General features: G+C 36.3%; 1 protein-coding gene across 4 annotated transcripts; it reads right to left on the bottom strand.

Annotated features, from left to right (window-relative positions):
- Nucleotides 1-605: 605 nt before the first annotated feature.
- On the bottom strand, nucleotides 606-14,737 carry LOC120090416 (structure-specific endonuclease subunit slx1). 4 transcript variants are annotated; one of them, XM_039048057.1, is made up of 4 exons: nucleotides 14,450-14,737; nucleotides 12,867-12,973; nucleotides 7,709-7,787; nucleotides 871-943 (listed from the first exon to the last, which is right to left on the bottom strand). In XM_039048057.1, the coding sequence occupies exons 1-4, from the start codon at nucleotides 14,653-14,655 to the stop codon at nucleotides 937-939; spliced, it is 399 nt and encodes a 132-aa protein (XP_038903985.1). In that variant the 5' UTR covers nucleotides 14,656-14,737; the 3' UTR covers nucleotides 871-936. The 4 variants fall into 4 exon arrangements, with proteins under 4 accessions (XP_038903984.1, XP_038903987.1, XP_038903985.1 ...); XM_039048056.1 differs by lacking the exon at nucleotides 7,709-7,787 and having other exon boundaries at nucleotides 606-943; nucleotides 14,450-14,735; XM_039048059.1 differs by lacking the exons at nucleotides 7,709-7,787; nucleotides 14,450-14,737 and adding an exon at nucleotides 4,499-4,722 and having other exon boundaries at nucleotides 811-943.
- Between the last annotated feature and the right edge of the window lie 7,743 nt (nucleotides 14,738-22,480).

The following is a 22,480-nucleotide window of genomic DNA, read 5'->3' as shown; positions in this document are numbered from 1 at the left end:
AATTAAATTCAAATACTAAAAATCAAAATGGTTAGTTTTGAAACCTAAGACCAAATAAAAATTAAGTTCAAATTCCTAAGGCCAAAAGTGTTTTTGTTCAAAAATTACAACGATATTAGATCCAACAATCAATTTCTGAAATAGTAGCGATTTTAATCGATTTATGGCTCTAATTATTTGCTCTCTACTATTTTTTAGTTTCATCCTCGAATTTCTTCAATCAAGTTTGTAATTGATCTCAAGTTGGGAAGTAAAATCATTTAATTTATAATTTCTTTCATGAGCTAGCTTTTCTTTTCTTTTCTTTTTCTTTTTTTGCCTTGTCAAGTCATTTTTGCTCTCAATTAGGTTAGAGATTCCAATCTCCACCATACCATATATGTGTTGGCTGAACTAGTTGGATCAAGAAAAATTATTTAGTCTTTTAACCTTTCAATTACTTTATTTTAGCTAAATTTATATCAATTATAGACACGTCTTCCATTTATTTTCTTCATCAATGGATGGTCTATAATGCATCAATGCCAATTCATTACATTTTATTGTTTTTAAGCTCATCTTTTTCTAATGTCTCCTGAATTTAGAAAATAAATGCTGCTTCAGAATTAAAACATAATCATAAATACTACTTTTAACACAATTTTAAAGATGATGTATTTATCTTATAAACAATCATTTCAATTCATAGAATTGAAGATAAATATATAAATATTGTAAAAGAAAAAGAAAAACCCCAACCATGTAAACAATCAGAAAGGATCCAATTTCCAATTAAACTCAAATTGACTGCAATCAAACAGACACTTCACTTTTCCTAGAGCTCTTTGCCTGTGTTTGAGCAACCTTAATGTTTGATCATCTACTTGCTTTCCCATATCATCCTCCTTCTTCTTGTAGGATATTTTCCTTGAAACTTCTTTCCATTTTGATTCAAACTCACAAGCTGCATATAAAGAATACAAGACAGTAAATGCAACCAGTAACAAGACCTTCATCAAATTAATTCAGCACCCCATACATAACATACAATCATTAGACACAAGTGAAAATCGACGGTTTTTGTTCTACAGTGATTACTATGAATTACTTCTTACCAAAAGACGTCCAATATAATGACAAGTTGGGGAAATCTTCCTATACTGGAGGAGTATGGAGATTTTTTCATACTCCATTTATTGTATGCATGCTACGCCAACAAGTTTTTAAAAATTGAGTGGAATCCGCTGATATTTATGAAGATCAACTTATAATGTGAGTAAAGGGTGTATGATACGACAGGAGGGCTAGAAATCTTCCTAGTTGCTTCATTTGCTTCGTCGGCAATAAATACACCCCAAACTACTTCCCTTCCAATATCATGTGATTGATAAATGGGATACCATATATGGTGGTGCAAAAATTGCAACTTGTTTCATTTCTAAAGGGAAAAAAAAGGGTTAAATACACTAAAGATGGAAGGCCCAATTTGGTAGGTATGAATCCTAACATGCATATAATTTGAGAGCTGATGATTAACCAAAGGGATAGGCAAGAGGAATGCCACTTGCACCAAGCAAGCTGTATAAAATATTGAATAAGTTTGTTTCTTTGCATAAATAAGTAAAATCCAAACAGCAGTACTTCTTATGCATGTAGTTGTCTCAGCCATGGAAATCATAAATATCATGGCTGGCGTATTACAAATTTGGGGCATGGATTATGGAGCCCTGAAACTGTCCCCTTGGTCATTTCACCTGCAAAATGTATCAGTTCCTTTCCCAAACAGGAAAAAGAATTCCACTATAATCTTATCACAGTATCTGTATTTAATATTGCCTTCATTCGTGCTCCTCTGGTAGATATTAATGAAATTCATGAGCGTGTTTCTAGATCTCCACTTTATGAAAAGAAACAAATATGATAGCAACTTTTCAATTATTAAATAATGTGTAGCTAAGGGAGAATCCAAGAGTTTCCTAACTGTCCTGATCTCACTTCTAAATAATACTAACTCACAAATCACACCACTTACTGGTCTATAACTAACTAGTTACATCCATCCTTACCAATACAATTCACAATTAATGCTAAGCCGTCCCTTTACCGACTCTCTTATGTTTCACACTTACTTACTAAGGGGTGTTTGGAGCAAGTAGTGGAGTTGTAAACTCTAAGGAGTTGTGAAGTCTAGAACTCTAGAGAGTGAACACTTGGGACCCACAGTGTAAGGAGTTAATAAGACATAAAATTGATTTCGCATAGTTGGGACCCCTTAGGCCAAATAAGGAGTAGAGTTGTAAACTCCACTCCCCCAAATCTACTCTTCCAACTCCTTGGGCCACACCCCGAAAGGTCTAGCCCACTATTATTTTTGGTACCATCGTCCCTCCTTTTGCAGCTATAAATGTTGCACTTTTAACCAATATGAGAGACCATTTCCATGGATGTGGTTACATGACGATGGCCCATACAAGCTAAACGTCTTTACTTCTTACTTGATGTTGCGTTAGTTTCCACCCTGAAATGCACCCTTAATTTAGACATCCAATTGCCAGTGCTGTTTTCGGGGGCAGTTAAGAGTACAAAAAAGTTCAAATGCTGCATACTTTCTTTTTTCCTATTTTCCTATTTTCCTATTTTCAAAAAAGTTAAGAGTATTTGCCTATTTTCAGTCTCAAATGTCTCATACTACATTGTGTGTTTGCCTATTTTCTTTTTTCTTTTTTTTTTTTTTTAAATAAGAAACATTTCATTGATAAAATGAAATAGGGGAGACCCAAGCACCTAATGGTGATTACAAAGAGATTGCCAATTAGAAACTAAATAAGAGTGACTAAAGTTTTTAAACGGGTGCTTAGTTTTGCACCAATACAACGTAGTAGACAAGACTAAATCTACGAAAGAATCAAAGGAAGAAAAAGAATCTTTAAAAAGACGCTTATTATGCTCGTCCCATAATGTCCAGAAGAAAGCTCGAAGAATAGCCAACCAAATTGTCTTCTAAATGCCAGAAAACGGGTGACCCATCAAAAGAGAAGCAAGGAGGTCGAATATGTTATTAGAGCAAGCTGTAGCCCAACCAAAAGCATCAAGAACAATATGGCAGAAACAGGAAGCAAAGGTACAGTGCAAAAATAAATGAGTTGGAGATTCAGCATGACACTGACACTGACACATAATACACCAAAATGGAGAAATAGACATATATGGCATACAACATTGAAGCCGATAAATAGTATTAACAGCACCAAGGCTAAGTTCTCAGAAGAAAAATTTTATTTTCTTGAGGTAGTGATCCAACCAAATGACAGAATAAATATCATTCTCAAGATGCGCAACTGGACCCACCAAGTCATTCATGAGAGATTTCACAAAAAACGATGAAGAAGGGTCAATGGTCCATCTCCACGAATCAGAAACAAGAAGAAACCTGATAGAGAACAATTGAGATAATGAAGCCTATTCAATCAATTCAAGGTCATTAAGGTTACGACGAAGACGCAAGTCCCAAGCAACCCACACCTCTGACACCTTAATATCAGGAAAACGAGCAAGTCGAAATAAATATGGGAAAGTCACAAAGAGAACACCACGATTAAGCCAATGATCCTTCCCAAATGAAATAGTGGAACCAATACCAAGGCAACACTAAGTACGAGAAGCCACCATATCAATGGTTTGACAAATAAACCACCATGGAGCTTTAGCTGAACCACGAATAACAAATGGCCAAATACAAGGAGAGTAATATTTAGCCACAATTAAGCATCCTCCATGAAGCATCATGTTCATGCAAAAACCGCCAAATCCACTTAGCCAATAGAGCAAAATCACGACACTTGAAATTTCCTATTCCTAGGCCACCCAATAATTTAGGATGCTGGATAGTCCCCCAATTCACATTGTGCATCCATCATCACAACGAGAACCCTCCCAGAAGAAATCACGGGTCAATTTCTCCAAACTTAAAATAACCTCAGAAGGAGCCCGAAAAAGAGATAGATAGTAGGTTGGCAAGCTAGATAAAGTAGCCTGAATAAGAATATGCCTACCACCCTTAGAGATAAAAGCATACTTCCAGTTATAAAGCTTCTGTTGAATCCTCTCAATCACAGGTTGCCAGAACCTAGGCGATGATCAATTACCACCCAAGGGCAGTCCAATGACCCTGCTTACATCCAAAAGTATTCACCAACCAATCCAATTCATCAACCGGAAGATTAATCCCCAATATCTCACTCTTAAATAAATTAATAGACAAACCAGATGCATGCTCAAAAATATGAATAACCTCAAAGAGATGTTGTAAAACAGATCTATCAGTAGTAGAGAAAAGCAAAGTATCATCAGCAGACTGTAAATGACTCGAGGTGAAGGAGGAATCACCAATAGGGTGTGCTGCAATAAGACCCCTCGACATACTATGATCCAACAAACGACTAAGACAATCCGCAACCAAGATAAATAAAAAAGGAGAGAGGGTCTCCTTATCTGATTCCACGAGAAGGGATAATCTTACCACGAGGTCGTCCATTTATGATAATAGAGAATTTGCACTAGAGATGCAACCCTGTATCCAAGCTCTCTAAATTGATCCAAAACCTTTGGCCTGAACAGCATCCAAAAAATTCCAATCAACAATTCAAAAGTTTTTTCAAGATCAAGCTTAAGAACCACACCATTCCTACCTTTCTGAGACCAATCAGCAATCAACTCATTAGCCATGAGAGAGGCATCTAGAATCTGCCCATTTTCCACAAAAGCAAGCAGATTCAGAGCAATGATAGAAGGCAGAACCTGCTTCAAACGATTAGACAAAACAAGTGCAAGAATTTTGTATGCACAAGGAATAAGACTAATAGGGCGATGATCAGAAACCGACTTGGAACCAATTTTCTTCAAGATGAGATAACTATAGGTCTCGTTCAATGAGGCATTTATGGTTCCAGCATAAAAAAAAATCCTGAGCCATATTCATAATATCAAGCTTCTAGTAGGCCAAAAAAATTTGAAGAACTCTACAGTAAAACCATCAGGACTAGGAGATTTATCCACATCCATAAAAGACAGCCCCAAAAACCTCCTCCTCTGTAAATGGACGCTCGAGCTCGGTTGCTTGGGAACTAGTGATGGGGCTCCAGTCCACATTAGTAGGAAGAAATCGAAAGCCAGATTTCTTGGTGAATAAATTTGAGTAGAAATCACTGAATTCGGATTCAATACTATCTCCCGTCAAAAGACTCTGGCCATTTCTGGAAAGGATTTGCCAATTTTCAGTTTCATTAGTACTTACAGTTGCAAGAATAAGAGAGCTTCAGATACCAGAATTTATGCCTACAGTATTTTGGCACAAGGTCTTGCGGCACTTGATGGTCTGCTCACCAGAGTAGTATCTTCAACCTTGAATGGACTTATATTTGTATCTTAAACAGATAAAGAAAAAATTCACCCTTTAATTGATGAAATTTTAGGGTGTGCTGGTGTGATGATCTAAAGTTTCTTCCTATTCCATGCGCCGGTTATTATGGTGTGATGATGAAATTTTAGAGTATAAAATGAAATCCCAAGTCACCCACGTTATCTTTTGCCTCCTCTGGCCCCATCACTTCTTCAATTGCAAGTACTAAATATTTTCGCACTTGGCACATATCCTTCATGAATCATGGCTCTTCGAGGACAGTTTTCTGCAGTACTTACAGATTCACTCATCAGAGATATCTTCTCTGGCCTTGATTCTACTGATTCATTATTCTTATAAAAAAGGAAAACATCAGCACTTATATATGGATCTAAGAGGAGGAATGCTATCAGGTTGCTCTCCTCCACGAAAAGTATTTTCAAGCTTTTAAGAAAATGTAGAAGTTCTATAGAGTAACGCTTGAATTCAACTCTCACATAGACATATGTAAGCTTCCATCAAAAGATGCATTTTTTTTTTTAAATGAAAAAAAATATTTGTGAGTTTTCAAGCCATCTTACACGCACCTAAACCATTCTCCCAAGAAAACCACCTAACCCTACTACATTCGGTTGTCAAAGTAACTTGTAGGACATTAAATCCTAGATAGGTGACCATCACGACTGGAACATATACCCTCTAAGCTCTTTATTAGTTACCGTTGAAAGTAGGGTTTGTACCCTAAGGGTATTTTTGTTTTTTTACAATTCTCTAGGGTTTCCTACTTTTGTATTTATACGTGCAGTCTCCTTGTATCATGTGTATCAATTCTAATAAGAAAATTCTATATTGTGGTTCTTTCTCCCTGTACTAGGGTTTCCCACGTAAATCTCTATGTGTCCTTTTTCTCTTATCTTTCTTTTTCATCATGATATCAGAATATAGAGACGAAACCCAAGCCATCGTTGAGAAGAACCCAACAAAAGAGTCACAAGTGCCATTAGTTGACAACAATGGCACCGATATAGCCATTCTCGTGCAGAATGCCATAGAACGGTATTTTCAGATGGTTCTTCCGCATCTCCACATACTTGACCAGCCAACCGGAGCAGGTATTCACGGCACGCCTCAGATGGCTGGAGCTCAGCCGCAGCCGATGCCCCAGCCACCGCTGATTAGCACGATCCACACTGCCCCACAGCAGCTGATCGGCGCGATCCCAACCGCGCAGCCCTTCGATGGACGGTCTTTGGCGGTCACAGCCACGAGTGCAACCCTTCCGACGAGTTGGATCCAGCTGCAACAGCAGCCCAATTCCAACCGATTCCAGTCGGTTCCAGCTGACACAAACTTCCACCCTGCTGAAGCCAACCCTAGTCACAGCTCCCACCACCAGCCGAGCCTGCTGGAGCCGATCCAAGCCGCAGCTGCCACCCAGCGCCGAGCAGTAGCAACCCTCCGTTTCAGCCGGATTTGAGCAGTAGCCTGGGTCAGTCGTTTGAAGTTGGGGAGTCATCATCTCACTACCCTCGAGGTCAAGACAGTACAATCCAAGATCAATTTACCCAACTTCAGATTAAACAACAAAACGAATCTATTCAACAACAAATAGATGCTCTCGGAGAAGCTCTTGGAACGACCCCGAGTGTCCAGTCAGACCTCCCTTCCAATCTACCGATTTACTCAGGAAATCCGGTAACCTCCTTCCCTGCTTTACCTACAGCAAATTTATTTTCTGGGGCTATGGGAAATTCTGCAGGCTTTATTGTTGGGGAAAAATTAAATGGTCACAATTATTTTTTATGGTCTCAATATATTAAAATGGCCCTCGAGGGTCGTCATAAATTCGGATACTTGATGGGCGAAATACCGAAACCGAGACCAGGTGACCCCCAAGAACGTATCTAGAAGGGGGAGGATTCCTTACTCCGGTCTGTTTTAATAGGTAGTATGGAGCCTCAGATCGATAAACCTTTACTATATGATGCCACCGCGCGGGATATTTGGGAGGTTGTTCAAAAGTTGTATTTCAAACGACAAAATGCTTCCCGGTTCTATACTTTATGCAAGCAAGTTCACGAATGCAAGCAGGGAACAATGGACGTTACAGCTTACTTCAACAATTTGTCTCTTCTCTGGCAAGAGATGGACCTATGTCGCAAGATGGTCTGGGACTGTCCGTGTGGGGGAGTCCAACACTTTAAGTCTGAGGAAACTGACCGTGTCTATGATTTCCTTACTGGGCTGAACTCTAAGTTCGATGTTGTACGGAGCCGAATATTGGGACATCGTCTAATACCATCCCTGATGGAAGTTTGCTCTGAAATTCACCTCGAGGAAGACAGGTCTAGTGTTATGAATAATATGTTGATTTCGTCAATTGATTCTGCTGCTTTTAAGACATCAGGTCCTGTCAATGACAAACAGAACAGCAAGCTATGAAGCACAGACACAGATACAGCTACACGATACAGATACGATCGGATACGGCGATTCGTCAATTTCTAAAAAACTAAGATACGGATACATCTAAGGATGCGCCATTTTTTTATCTAAAAAACAAGAATACTGATACGTTGAAGATACATTTTTTTTCTTTAAAAAAATCTAGGATATAGATAAATTTAACATACAAGTTAATAACAATAGCACAAAATAGAATACAAACACTGAAATACAATACAAAAAAAGCAACATCTAAGATGTTGAAGTATAATAGTTAATAAAATGCAATAGAAAAGTGACTCATATTGCAAAGAAGAAGAAGAAGAAGATTAGAGAGAGAAGTATGAAGATTAACGAAGAACTTATTGTTGAAGATATCCAAATGGTTTATATTTTGGTGGACTTTGTGGGGATTCAAATGTGAAGATGGAGATTAGATGATTCTAGTCTAGGGTTTGGTCCGTTATTTTTTTTTTTTTCTCTTTTAGTGTTAGACTCGAGTAGTGAGCTTTTTAAATAGGTTGCCTAATTTTAGATTGTGAAAGATTAAATAAGTTACTTGTCTTTTTTATTAAAAAAAAATATGCATAGAAATAGATATGTCAAATCACGTGTCAGATACGTATCTAGAAAGTATCTGAAAATATAGATACGTCAAATCGCGTGTCAGATACGTATCTGAAAAGTATCGGTATTCGATACGTGTCTGATACTGATTCTTTGCCTCACATGAAGTATCTGTGTTTCATAGACAGTAAGTCTCCCCGATGTGTGAGCATTGTAAGAAACCCTGGCACACCAAAGACCAGTGCTGGAAGCTACATGGTCGTCCACCCAATGGTAAACGGCGTCAGTCAGGTTCTAGACGAGCACTGGCAAGTAAGTCAGCAAATGGAGGTCCTCAGCCTCAAAATCAAGAGACTAGCCAAAATAACTTCAGTGTTGTGGGTGTGAGCGCGATTGCCCAGTCAGGTACGATTCAATCCTTTGGCCTTGTTAGTATAAATGGTAGCAAGTTGCAGACTCTAAATTCGAGGGCTACAGACCACTTAACTGGCTCCTCTGACTAGTTTATTTCTTACTGTCCAAGTGCTGGAAGTGAGAGAATCAGAATTGCTGATAGATCTTTCTCTCCTGTGGCTGGGAAAGGTCGTCCGTCTCCTTTTGAGGGATTCAACTCTACAAGATGTGTTGCATGTTCCTAAAATCTCCTATAATCTATTATCTGTTAGTAAGATTACAAGAGATTTGAAATGTTGAGTCACTTTCTCACCTGATGCTATTGTTTTTCAGAATCTAAGCTTGAGGATGACGATTGGCACTATCCGATATGACAGGGGGCTCTATTTCCTTACTGAAAATACTTCTTCTAGGATATGTGATAGGACTAGTTTACTTTCATCATGTTTTTCTACTTCTGAAAAAGATTACATGTTATGGCATTATCGTCTCGGACATCCTAGTTTTCATTATATGAAATATTTATTTCCCTATCTATTTCACCATGTTAATATTTCTACTTTGACTTGTGATGTGTGTATTCAGGCTAAGCAACCTCATGTCTCACTGAGCTCTCAACCTTAAGCCTTCATGTCATTCACACTCTTCCATAGTGATGTTTGGGGTCCTTCACCAGTTACTACCTCTACTGGCAAACGCTGGTTTGTAACCTTCATTAATGACCATACTAGGTTAACTTGGGTCTTCCTTCTCATCGATAAGTCTGAGGTCTCATCGGTTTTTCAACAGTTCTATACTACTGTAGAAACCCAATTCGACACAAAAATTGCTATTTTTCGGAGTGATATCGGTCGGGAGTTTTTCAATAAGTCTTTTCGGGAATTCTTAGCCTCGAAGGGGATTGTCCATCAGAGTTCGTGTGCGTATACTCCTCAACAAAATGGGGTAGCTGAATGAAAAAACCGTCACCTTGTCGAGGTCGCTCGCTCCCTTATGTTGTCAACTTCTCTTCCTTCCTACTTATGGGGAGATGTTTTAACAGCAGTTCATTTGATAAACCGGATGCCTTCCCGTGTCTCAAAAGTTTCAAACCCCCCTGGAATGTTTCGAGGAGTCCTACCCCAATAATCGCCTTATTCCTAATGTACCACTTCGGGTGTTTGGGTGTGTTGTGTTTGTCCATACTCATGGTCCTAATCGCACCAAGTTTACCCCCTGCTCAGAAATGCGTCTTTGTGGGGTACCCTCTTCATCAGCATGGGTACAAATGTTACCATCCTTCACGAAAATATTTTGTCTCCATGTATGTTACCTTCCTTGAAGATCAAACATTCTTCCCCATTGGTCATCTTCAGGGGGAGAGTACTAGTGAAGAGACTAATTGGAGACCAAATTCACTAGTGTTACTGAACCTGGGAGTGAGGCATTCTTACTGAACTTGTTCTTACTAAACCTGTCATAAGTGTCAACGAGACTATCCTTCCTACTGAACAAGTTCCGTGGATAACGTACTATAGGAAGAATCTTAGAAAGGAAACAGTGTCGCCTGTCACCTCTTCGGCTCCAGCCCAGGAGTCAAATCCAACATCAGTTCCAGTTACTGGTATTCCTATTCCTGATGATAGTAACATTTGTGTTGATAATGACGTTTGTGTTGAAGATGATGTGAGTAAAGATAGAGAAAATGGTGATAGTACCGAAAATTGTACCAAGGACACCTTATGCGACGAGGGTGTAGGTACAAGTGATGACAGTTTTGAAAAACCTATTCCAATGGATAGTACACTTAAAGGTGAAAGAGATCACTTAGAAGGTAAGACTCATGAGCAAAAGGTTGAATGTGGTGGAGAATGGGAAGAAAAGCCATGATGCCTCTCTTGATCATCCCATTGCCTTGAGAAAAGGTACGAGATCTTGCACGAAGTATCCACTGCAAAGTTACCTATCTTACAGTAACCTATCTTCCGAATTCAAGGCCCTTACCACGAGCCTGGACACAGTTACGATACCAAACAGTATCCATGCAGCGATGGAGATTTCTGAATGGAAAACTGCAGTTATGGAGGAAATGGAGGCACTTGAGAAAAATAACACTTGAGACCGGGTTATTCTTCCAAGGGGATACAAGGCAGTTGGGTCCAAATGGGTGTTTACCATTAAATACAAACCTGATGGAACGATTGACAAGTACAAGACAAGATTAGTTGTTAGAGGCTTTACTTAGACCTTCGAAATAGATTATTCCAAGACTTTCTCCCTAATGGCAAAGTTAAATACTGTTCATGTCCTTTTTTCAGTTGCATTTAACAAAGATTGGCCTCTCCACTAGTTTGATGTGAAGAATGCCTTTCTTAATGGAGAATTAGAAGAAGAAGTCTACATGAGTCCTCCCCCGGGGTTCGAGAAACAGTTTAATCACCGAGTTTGTAAACTGAGAAAGTCCTTGTATGGATTGAAACAGTCTCCAAGGGCCTAGTTTGGCAAATTCATTACCTTCGTAAAATCACAAGGGTACAGTCAGGGACATTCTGATCACACCCTCTTTACGAAAAGGTTAGTATCAGGGAATATTGCAGTTCTTATTGTGTATGTAGATAACATTGTCATATCAGGTGATGATGGTTCAGAAATCGACAGGCTAGAGAAGAAAATGGCTAAGGAATTTGAGATTAAAGACCTTGGAAAATTGAGGTACTTTCTCGGAATGGAAGTGACTCAGTCAAAAGAAGGGATTTCAGTTTCTCAACGAAAATACACTCTCGACTTACTTAAAGAGACAAGTATGACAAGTTGTAAACTAGTTGATACCCCTGTGGAAGTTAATGCTAAACTCAGTAACTTGAATAACAGTGTTCCCGTCAACAAGGAAAGTTATCAACAGCTTGTTGGTGATCTACCTTTCTCATACTAGACAAGACATATCTTATGCTATCAGTGTAGTCAATCAGTTTATGCAAACTCCTTACGAAGAACGCATGAAAGCAATGGAGCGCATCCTGAGATATTTGAAAACCTCTCCTGGTAAGGGGTTGATGTTCAGGAAATCTGACAAACGATGCATCGAGGAGTACACGAATGCTGATTGGGCAAGTTCTGTGATAGACAGAAAGTCGACATCTAGGTATTGTACCTTCTTGTGGGGTAACCTCATTACTTGGAGGAGTAAGAAACAAGGAGTTGTTGCCAGATGCAATGCCGAGGCGGAATACAGGGCCATGAGTCTTGGGATATGTGAAGAAATTTGGTTGAAAAAGGTCCTAACTGATCTCTATCAAGATAGTGATCTTCCGATGAAACTCTATTTTGATAATAAAGTCGCAATAAGCATCACAAATAATCTGATGCAGCATGACAAAACAAAGCATGTGGAGATTGATAGACATTTCATCAAAGAGAGACTTGACAATGATAACGTCTGTATCCCCTACATTCCTTCCAGTCAACAAAAAGCAGATATTCTCACATAAGGGCTTCCCAAACAGAACTTTGACTCTTGTGTTGGACAAGTTGGGCCTTGTTGATATCTACGCCCCAACTTGAGGGGAGTGTTGAAGGTAGGGTTTGTACCCTAGGGGTATTTTTTGTCTTTTTACAATACTCTAGGGTTTCCTACTTTTCTATTTATACGTGCAGTCTCCTTGTATCCTGTGTATCAATTCTAGTAAGAAAATTCTATATCGTGGTTTTTTTCTTCCTGTACTAGGGTTTTCCACGTAAATCTGTGTGTCCTTTTTCTCTCATCTCTTTCTTTTTCATCAGTTACATGGTCCTCATTAACCACAACACCAACTCATGGTAATTAGGATGCATCTTATAATAAATATCGAGGTAGGTTAATGAAGAAAAACTGTTCCTCAAGTAAATAGTTCTCACGATGCCATACAATATGAAATACAACTTACCATTGTTGTCTAACTTAGCAAGATCACTGCCACAACAAAGAAACAAGGAAATATCTCATGTTTTCAAAAGCCCAAGGAAACATAATGTCTAGAATGACTACAATCACAAACAATCAAGCAATGTCCTCGACATTGGAGCCCAACTCGCAGCATGATTCTTAAGTTCTATTCTAAATGAATACCTTGACCTTGGTCTTTAAAACCATGAATTGTACACGCACAAAGCCAAGGTCGTCCTGTCCGAGTTGCTTTTGCACCACCTTTTATTTCACCATTATGTTGTTTCAAACTGTACAAGAATACAAATTTATGACATTAAGTAATATTTGAATACCTCTTATACATAAAGAACATCTAAAAGTTGCAAAGTGCAAATTTCTTTGGCAATGGAATTCACTAGAGGATAGGATCTGGAGGGGGAAAAAAAGCATTTGAAGCATATCTCTTAATAAGAACCATGAAACATCTTGAACAAAATATCTAACTTTCAGAAATGATTACTGATTTCCAGTCAGAAGCATATTTACACTTACTGAAACATCTCTTCCCTCGACCTCCACTATCCTCTCATAACATTACTTCTAAAATACACAACAATGTGAATATCATCCCAAGACTTTCCCTAACTTACAAAGTATACTGAAAATCAATACCTCAACTGATTAATCGAGAGTTCAACAACTAAGGCCCAAGTTTTTTTTTTCAATGAACAACCCCATCTTCACACCGTTAGAATATTTAATCAATTTTATTGTGATAATCAAAATGTGGACAACATATTGGTATACTTATATTATTTGGCTATTTAAATGGGCTAATTAAAATAGCCTATAATTAAATAGGCTCATAAACTATTATGGAGTATGGAGTTTTATTAAGTGGATACCCAATAACTCTTACTGGATTAATAGGGTCCAGTGAAAGGTTTATAAATAGGATGAAAGGATTATGGTCTCCAATATGCTAAACATATTCAATTCTCTTGCTTCCCATTTCATATAAAGAATTTAGAACTCTTGTGTGTTTAGTTGAGGAGGATCTTACTTTGAACGTTGAATTGTTGTTCTAGGTTTGATCGTTTATATTCTTAATTCTAACAATTCAATATGCATGAATATGGTATTCTTGTTTTAGTTTAATATCATTATTTCATACATGCACCAATCGAAACTTTACAAGGTTATATCCATAACAAACGACACAATTTGAGCATGTTTCTTCAAAGAAATTGACTATTTCACCTAGTTACGAGCAGTGTAGTGTATAGTATTGACAAAATATTAAAACCACCATAATCCACCAATGTAAGCTCAAGCTTTTTGATTGGTGATAAAAAATGATATAGTGTTATGTCATTTCCTCTCCACTTAAAATTGATAACCATTCTTTAGAGAAGGTTATATCCATAACAAACGACACAATTTGAGCATGTTTCTTCAAAGAAATTGCACTATCTCACCTAGTTACGAGCTGTGTAGTGTATCGTATTGACAAAATATTAAAACCACCATAATCCACCAATGTAAGCTCGAGCTTTTTGATTGGTGATAAATATAGTGTTATGTCATTTCCTCTCAACTTAACATTGATAACCATTCTTTAGAGCTTGAATCGATGATTTAACAATATCAAGTCAAATAGCTAAGCTTAAAGCACGAAATATCACTTTTTGAGGCTAATCGGATACGACCCAGATAAATTTTCAACATCAAATCATGTAATATGTGGTTCAAAGAAGAAGCGCAAGGGAAGAAATTCGAGATACCGCCGATCGAAGTCGAGGGTGACGCCTACATAGGTTTTGATGGGGGAATTGGAGGAGATGATGAGATACACACACCATTGCTTCGGCTTCGGCTCTGATTTGACGATCAATATTGGATCCTTAGTTGAGGAAGAAGAAGATTTGGAAAGCTGTGAATTTGAATTTGAGGGTTTTTGGGTACGAAATGTTTGAGAGAGAAGTCTCATATTCTTTCTTTGGTTCCTCTTCCTCGGCGCAGGTTCGAAACTGGCCGTTTGGTTGACAGTTGATTTTTCTTTTCATACCAAATTTGGCACATCCTGATTTTTATATTAAAAAAATTACAAATTCTTGTCTATCGTTAAAATTTCAGGATGTTTTGACTTTTTTCGAATTTGAAATCGTGTTCGAAGTGTCATCAATTTACGATGAGAGAGATCCACAATCACGAATAAATCATTTATCGTTGAGTGGTGCTTTGTGATGCAAGTAAAATATTGGTTTTCATTTCATTGAGGAGCACGATGGGAACACGAATATGAAAAAATATAATACAATAATATATTTATATAATAATAAATAAAATAAAATAACTAAAACTATAAAATTGGATGTGAAAATTAATGGAATTTTGAAGTGGATTTCTCATCAATGTGCATTATATTGAGATCCACCAAATGTCACTATTTATAGGCAAAGTGGCAAGTAGAATGTGAACTTACATGGACACCAAACATGAATTATTACAAAGCATATGGATAATATGAAAAATGACACATGGCTTTTAGGACAATAAACATTAAGCATCTATTTTTATGATATTTATAATACTTCCCTGCCCATATATATATATGAAATATGTCTCGTTAAAACCTTATTAAGAAAAATCCAATGGGAAAAAAACCCTAGAAAAGGAAAAAGAATACATATTTCATATAATACATACTCATAAAAGAATACAATATATTTACTTCTCCTCACGAAAACATCACTTAAGATCTCTGACTTGTTACATTCCAACGTTGTGCACCAATTTTTCAAAAGTTGCGGTTGGTAATGCCTTTGTAAATAAGTCTGTCAGGTTATCCTTCGAACAAATTTGTTGTACAGTGATATCGTCATTTTCTTCAAGATCATGAGTGTAGAAAAGCTTTGGCGAAATATGCTTTGTTCTATCTCCTTTAATATATCCTCCTTTGATTTGGGTTATATAAGTTATGTTGTCTTTGTACAATATTGTTGGAATATTTTTATTAGAAGACAAGCCACACGTTTCACGAATGCACTGAGTCATTGACCTTAGCCATACACATTCTCAACTAGCCCCGTGAATTGCAAGAATTTCAACATGCTTTGAGGAAATGGTCGTTATGGTTTGTTTCACCGATCGCCATAATATAGCAGTTTCTCCACATGTGGACAGATAACCTGTTTGAAATCTAGCTTTGTGTGGATCGGATAAATATCCAGAATTTACATAACCAACTAGATCAAAATTTGATTTATTTGAATAAAATAAACCCATATCGATTGTTCCTCGAAGATAACGAAATATATGCTTAATTCCTTCCCAATGTCTTTTTGTTGGAAAAGAATTATTTCTTGCTAATAAATTTACTGAAAATACAATATATGGTCTTGTATTATTAGCAAGATACATAAGTGCACCAATTACACTAAGATGTGATACTTCAAGACCAAGAAGTTCTTCGTTATCTTCTCGAGGTCGAAATATATCTTTCTTTATATCCAATGAATGGACTTCCATTGGAATATTTAATAGATGTGCTTTGTCTATATAAAATCTTTTCAAAATTTTTCCTGTATAAGTTGACTGATGAATAAATATTTCATCTACTAAATGCTCAATTTGCAAACCAAGGCAAAATTTTGTTTTTCTAAGATCTTTCATCTCAAATTCTTTCTTAAGATATTCTATTACTTTTTAATCTTTCTTAAGATATTCTATTACTTTTTAAAGCTCTTTAGGAGTTCCAATTATATTCAAGTCATCAACATATACAGTTATAATAGCAAATCTTGATTGTGATTTCTTTATAAAAACACACGGACATATTGGATTATTTTGATATCCTTCTTTCAATAAATATCCACTCAGGAAATTGTACCACATCCGTCCTGATTGTTTCAATCTATATAGTGATCTTTGTAATTTTATTGAATACAATTCTCAGGAATTTGATGTATATGTTTTAGGCATCTTAAATCCTTATGGGATTCTCATATAAATATCATTATCAAGAGATTCATATAAATATGTTGTGACTACATCCATAATATGCATATCCAGACTTTCATACGTAGTCAGGCCAATTAAATACCTTAGTGTGATTGCATCCACCACTGGAGAATATGTCTTCTCATAATCAATACTATGTTTTTGTGAAAAACCTTGTGCAACTGGTCTTGCTTTGTAACTTGTGACCTCATTATTATTATTTCTTTTTCTCATAAATACCCATTTATATCCACAAGTTTGACACCTTCTAGTGTTCGGACTATTGGTCCAAAAACCTATCGTTTTGAATGTGAGTTTAATTCTGTCTCGGTTGCTTCTTTCCACTGAAGCCAATCTTTTCTATGTCGACATTCTTCAATAGATTTTGGTTCAGGATCCTCATTTTTAGATATAATATCAAGAGCAACATTATACGCAAAAAATGTTGTCAATAACTACATTAGTTTGATTCCATCTTTTTCCTGTCATGACATAGTTTATTGAAATCTCATTATTATCTTTAAGTATTTCACTTTCTTCACTAGTCATGTCGAGGATTTTTTTCATGGGTATTTACATCCTCAACCAAGTCTTTTTTTTAATTATTTTTCGTTTTCGAGGATTTTTATCTTTGGAACCTACTAGTCTACCACGCTTCTAGCATGTTCCAGACTCATTAGCAATAATTTATTGTGTTGGGATATCAATTTTTTATGAAACATTTGCAACTGGTATATATGACTTAGTTACTTTCTTTACATCTATAAATGTATCTGGTAATTGGTTTGCTATATTTTGCAAATGAATTATTTTCAGAACTTCAAATTCACATTGATTTGTACGGGGATCTAAATGAGACAATAACGATGTATTCCATGTAATTTCTTTTTCTAATTTCTTAATTCCTCCCCCTAATGATAGAAAATTTGTCTCATTAAAATGACAATCAACAAATTGTCTAGTAAATATATCACCCATCAGGGGTTCAAGATATTTAATAATTGATGAGGAATCATATCCAACATATATTCCTAACCTTCTTTAAGGACCCCATCTTAGTACATTGTGGTGGATCAATTGGAACATATATTATACACCCAAAAATTCTCAGGTCGGAAATATTTGGCTCATGACCATAAGCTAATTGTAATAGCGAGTACTTATGATAAGCTACTGGTCTAATGCGTACAAGTGACATTGCATGTAAAATAGTATGTCCCCATACAGATGAAGAAATCTTAGCTCTCATAAGTAATGGTCTTACAATTAATTGCAAACGTTTTATGGACGATTATGCTTAAGCATTTTGTGTATGAACATGAGCTGCAGGATGTTCAACACTTATCCCAATTGACATACAATAATTATAAAAAGCTTGGGATGTAAATTCACCAACATTATCAAGACGAATGGTCTTAATTGTATAATTAGAAAATTGTGCTCTTAACTTAATTATTTGAGCAAGTAATCTTGCAAATGCAAGATTTCGAATTGATAATAAGCACACGTGTGACCATCTACCGGATGCATCTATTAATACTATAAAATATCTAAATGCTCCACTTGGTGGGTTAATAGGTCCACATATATCACCATGAATTCGTTATAAATATACAGGTGATTTAATCCCCACTTTAGCTGGTGATAGTCTAATTATCAATTTTCCTTGAGTGTAAGCATCACATGATAATTCATTAGATTGAAGAATCTTCTGGCTCTTCAATGGATGCCCATTTGAATTCTCAATAATTCTCCTCATCATTATAGATCCTAGATGACCCAATCTGTCATGCCAAATTATAAATATATCTGGATTCATGAACTTCAGGTTCATTGTTGCATATGTTTCAATTACTCATATATGAGTATAGTATAATCCATAAGATAAACTAAGCAACTCTTCCAATATACATTTTTCATTTGAGACAATGAATATGATATATAGATATTCCACATTCTTACTATCAGTCTCAATATGATAACCATTGCAACGTATATCTTTAAAACTTAGAAGATTTCTCTTTGATTGACTAGAGAACAATGCATTGTCAATTGCAAGTTTTGTTCCTATAGGCAAAATAATATTTGCTTTTTCAAAACCTTCAATTAGGTTTGCATAACCTAATATTGTATTGACTTGCTTCCAGCAGTGTCAATTTGGAAAATATTTTTACTTGTAAGTATTGTATGTGTAGTTGCACTATTTGCTAGACATAGATTTTCTTTACTCATTTTTTAAACACCCAACATATGAAAATGATCCATGTTTCTTCATTAAAAGAAAATAATTACAATAAGAAAAACAACACTTAAAATATATAAAAGTTACTAAAATAACATGAAGATAGATAAAAGAAAACAACAACATTAAGTCTAGATATTCTCAAAATCAAAAGAAACATTTGATGTTCGACCAACTGTTCCAAATCTTCTCTTGAGAAGATTCAAAGAAGTCCGCCATATCCAAATTTGTCATGTGGGATGGGTCAAATATGTCATTATCCTGGTATGCAAGATTTGCCTCCACATTATTCTCTTTTTCCTTCAGGGAGGTTTGATAGAGGTCAATTAAGTGTTTTGACGTACGACAGGTACATGAGTAATGCCCAGTCATTCCGCATTGGAAACATTTATTTTCAACACTCTTTGAACTTTTATCTTGTGGAGATTTTCCTTTTTTATCATCATTTTATGTGGTTCTTTTGAAATTTAAATGATTAGAACGACCACCACGAAAATAATAATTATTTCTTCATTTACCACGGTCATTGTTGAGAATGTCCTAGAACTCGCAGTTCGTAAATTTCGTGTTAAACATTCTATTTATCAATAAAATATTATTGAGTATCTTATTCAATAAAGTTGATTGATATTGCATTCTATTATGAAATCCAATAAACATATCCATGGCTATAGTATGAATACTTTAACTCTATGTAGTAACATAAACAGGATCAAGTTAATAGTTTATAGCCTAAATGGTCTACAAGTATATGGATGAAATTGGGTATCTCATCCTAGTAACACTATTGGATTTGGCTCATTTTGTATAGGTAACACAAATGATGTGATACACAGATCATTCATGTAGAGACATGTGAGTGGGGGTATCCTATGCAATGAGTTTGTATAAAGATTAGACCACGAAATAGTCACTTTTCTTTATAATGACCGTTTACTGTTAAAACTGACTATTTCATACTAAAGTAACCTAGGATAACTCGATCTTAATCCTAAGCTAGCTATGAACTTCTGTTTATTCAAGATTGTCCTTTGATCTGCATGGGTGAGAGTAGTCCAACAGCACTGCTCAATAAGCCTTCCATTTTGGGGATAAAACCGGATAGATAGCTGGGGACATAGCCTTGCGAGATGGAGTTCACTCCTACCCGTTTTTGGGTTAGCAGATACGTTGTTCTCTTAAGTGCTGAATCTTAGTCTTGAACAACCGGGGCCTCACTCTCTCATAATAGAAAAGGACATAATTCATAAGTGGTATTATGAATCAATTTTTCATTAAAGGGTCAGTAGGAGCTTAAGGAACAAGATGTATTTATAAGGGTAAAACGGTAATTTTGACCCAACTGTAAATACGAACGACTTGTGAATGATCGACTTACTGATTATGGTTAACTTGAAGAGAAATACATCTACTGTTGCTGCCGCGTCACGTATTTCTCAAGAATTAAGTATGTCTTGACGTAGTGGGAGGGTTATTCAGCAACCTAAACGCTATATAGGTTTAACAAAAACTCAAAACATCATACATGTTGATAGTTTAGAGGATCCATTAACCTTTAAAAAGGCAATGGAAGATGTTGATAGGGAACAATGGATAAAAGCCATGGATGTTGAAATGAAGTCAATGTACTTCAATTCTGTCTGGAAACTTGTAGATCAACCACATGGGGTTAAACCTATAGGTTGCAAATGGATCTACAATAGAAAATGAGACCAAACTGGCAAGGTGCAAACCTACAAAGTCAGACTAGTGGCAAAAGGTTTTACCCAAAGAGAAGGGGTTGATTATGAAGAAACTTTTTCTCCTGTTGCCATGATAAAATCTATAAGAATACTTCTATCCATTGCCACATATTATGACTATGAAATATGACAAATGAATGTCAAGACAACTCTTCTGAACGACCATCTTGATGAAAGTATTTTAAAAGGGTGTATCGAACAAGGACAGGAACAGAAAGTATGTAAGCTTAAACGATCCATTTATGAGTTAAAGCAAGTTTCAAGATCCTGGAATATAAGATTTGATACTGCGATCAAATCTTCTGGCTTTGAACAGAATGTTGACGAACCTTGTGTATACAAAAAAAAAAGTCAACAAAACTGTAGCATTCTTAGTACTTTATGTTGATGATATCTTACTCATTGGGAATGAGACAAGCTTCCTTGCTGACTTAAAGAGATGGTTAGCAACAAAATTCCAAATGAAATATTTAGGTGATGCTCAATATGTTCTAGGGATACAAATTTTTTGAAATTGAAATAATAGAACTCTAACAGTATCTCAAACATCCTATATTGACAAGATATTGTCAAGATATAATATGCAAAATTCCAAAAAAAAGGTATGTTGCCTTTTAGACATGGAATTCATTTGTCAAAGGAACGGTGTCCTAAGACACCTCAAGATGTTGAGGAAATGAAAAGAATTCCATATGCATCTGCAATTGGAAGTTTGATGTACACAATGTTATGTACATGTCCTGACATATGCTTTGCAGTTGGAATCGTCAGCAGGTTCCAATCCAATCCAGGACACAGTCATTAGACTGCTGTTAAAAACATCCTCAAGTATTTAAGGAGAACGAGGGACTATATGCTTGTGTATGGACCTAAGGATTTGATCCTTACTGGATACACTGATTCTGATTTCCAAACTAACGTAGATTCAAGGAAATCTACTTCAGGATCAGTTTTCACTCTCAATGGAGGAGCTATAGTTTGGAGAAGCATTAAATAGAGTTGTATCGCTGACTTCACAATGGAAGCAGAATACGTAGCTGCATGTGAAACTGCTAAGGAAGTAGCATGGCTACGCAAATTCTTGGCTGACTTGGAAATAGTTCCAGATATGCACCTACCCATCACATTATATTGTGAAAATAGTGGTGTCGTTGCCAACTCGAAAGAACCAAGGAGTCACAAACGTGGAAAACATATTGAAAGAAAGTACCATATCATTAGAGAGATAGTACACCGAGGAGACGTGATCATCACGAAGATAGCCTCTGAAGACAACCTTGCGAATCCATTTACGAAGGCCCTCTCGGCTAAAGTGTTCGAGGGCCACCTGGTTGGACTAGGAATCCGAGCAACATAATCTAGGGCAAGTGGGAGAATATCTATGGTATTATAGATGCCCTATTTTATTGTATTTTCCCTCTATATTTCTCAACATTGTATATATTTTTATTCTCACTAGAGTTTTAGTCCAAGTGGGAGATTGTTGGGAATATCCTAGAACTCACAATTCGTAAATTTCATGTTAAACATTATATTTATCAATAAAATATTATTGAGTATCTTATTCGATGAAGTTGATTGATATTGCATTCTATTATGAAAATCTAATAAACATATCCATGGCTATAGTATGAATACTTTAACTCTATATAGTGACATAAACAGGATCAAGTTAATAATATGTAGTCTAGATGGTCTATAAGTATATGGATGAAATTGGGTATCTCATCCTAGTAACACTATTGGATGCGGCCCATTGTGTATAAGTAATACAAATAATGTGATCCACAGATCACTCATGTAGAGACATGTGAGTGGGGGCATCCTAT

Source organism: Benincasa hispida, chromosome 11 (genome assembly GCF_009727055.1).
Source record: "Benincasa hispida cultivar B227 chromosome 11, ASM972705v1, whole genome shotgun sequence".
NCBI lineage: Eukaryota > Viridiplantae > Streptophyta > Magnoliopsida > Cucurbitales > Cucurbitaceae > Benincasa > Benincasa hispida.
The sequence above is the reverse complement of the archived record's forward strand: the minus strand, read 5'-3'. Positions and strand labels throughout refer to the sequence as shown.

Excerpts from the sequence above, each read along its gene's own strand:
- LOC120090416 (XM_039048056.1), bottom strand. The coding sequence starts at position 14,655 with ATGAGACTTCTCTCTCAAACATTTCGTACCCAAAAACCCTCAAATTCA. Across the intron at positions 12,974-14,449 it reads ACCCTCGACTTCGATCGGCG|TTTGAAACAACATAATGGTG; the intron begins GTATCTCGAATT and ends ATTCTTGTACAG. Across the intron at positions 944-12,866 it reads TTTTAAAGACCAAGGTCAAG|CTTGTGAGTTTGAATCAAAA; the intron begins GTATTCATTTAG and ends CTTTATATGCAG.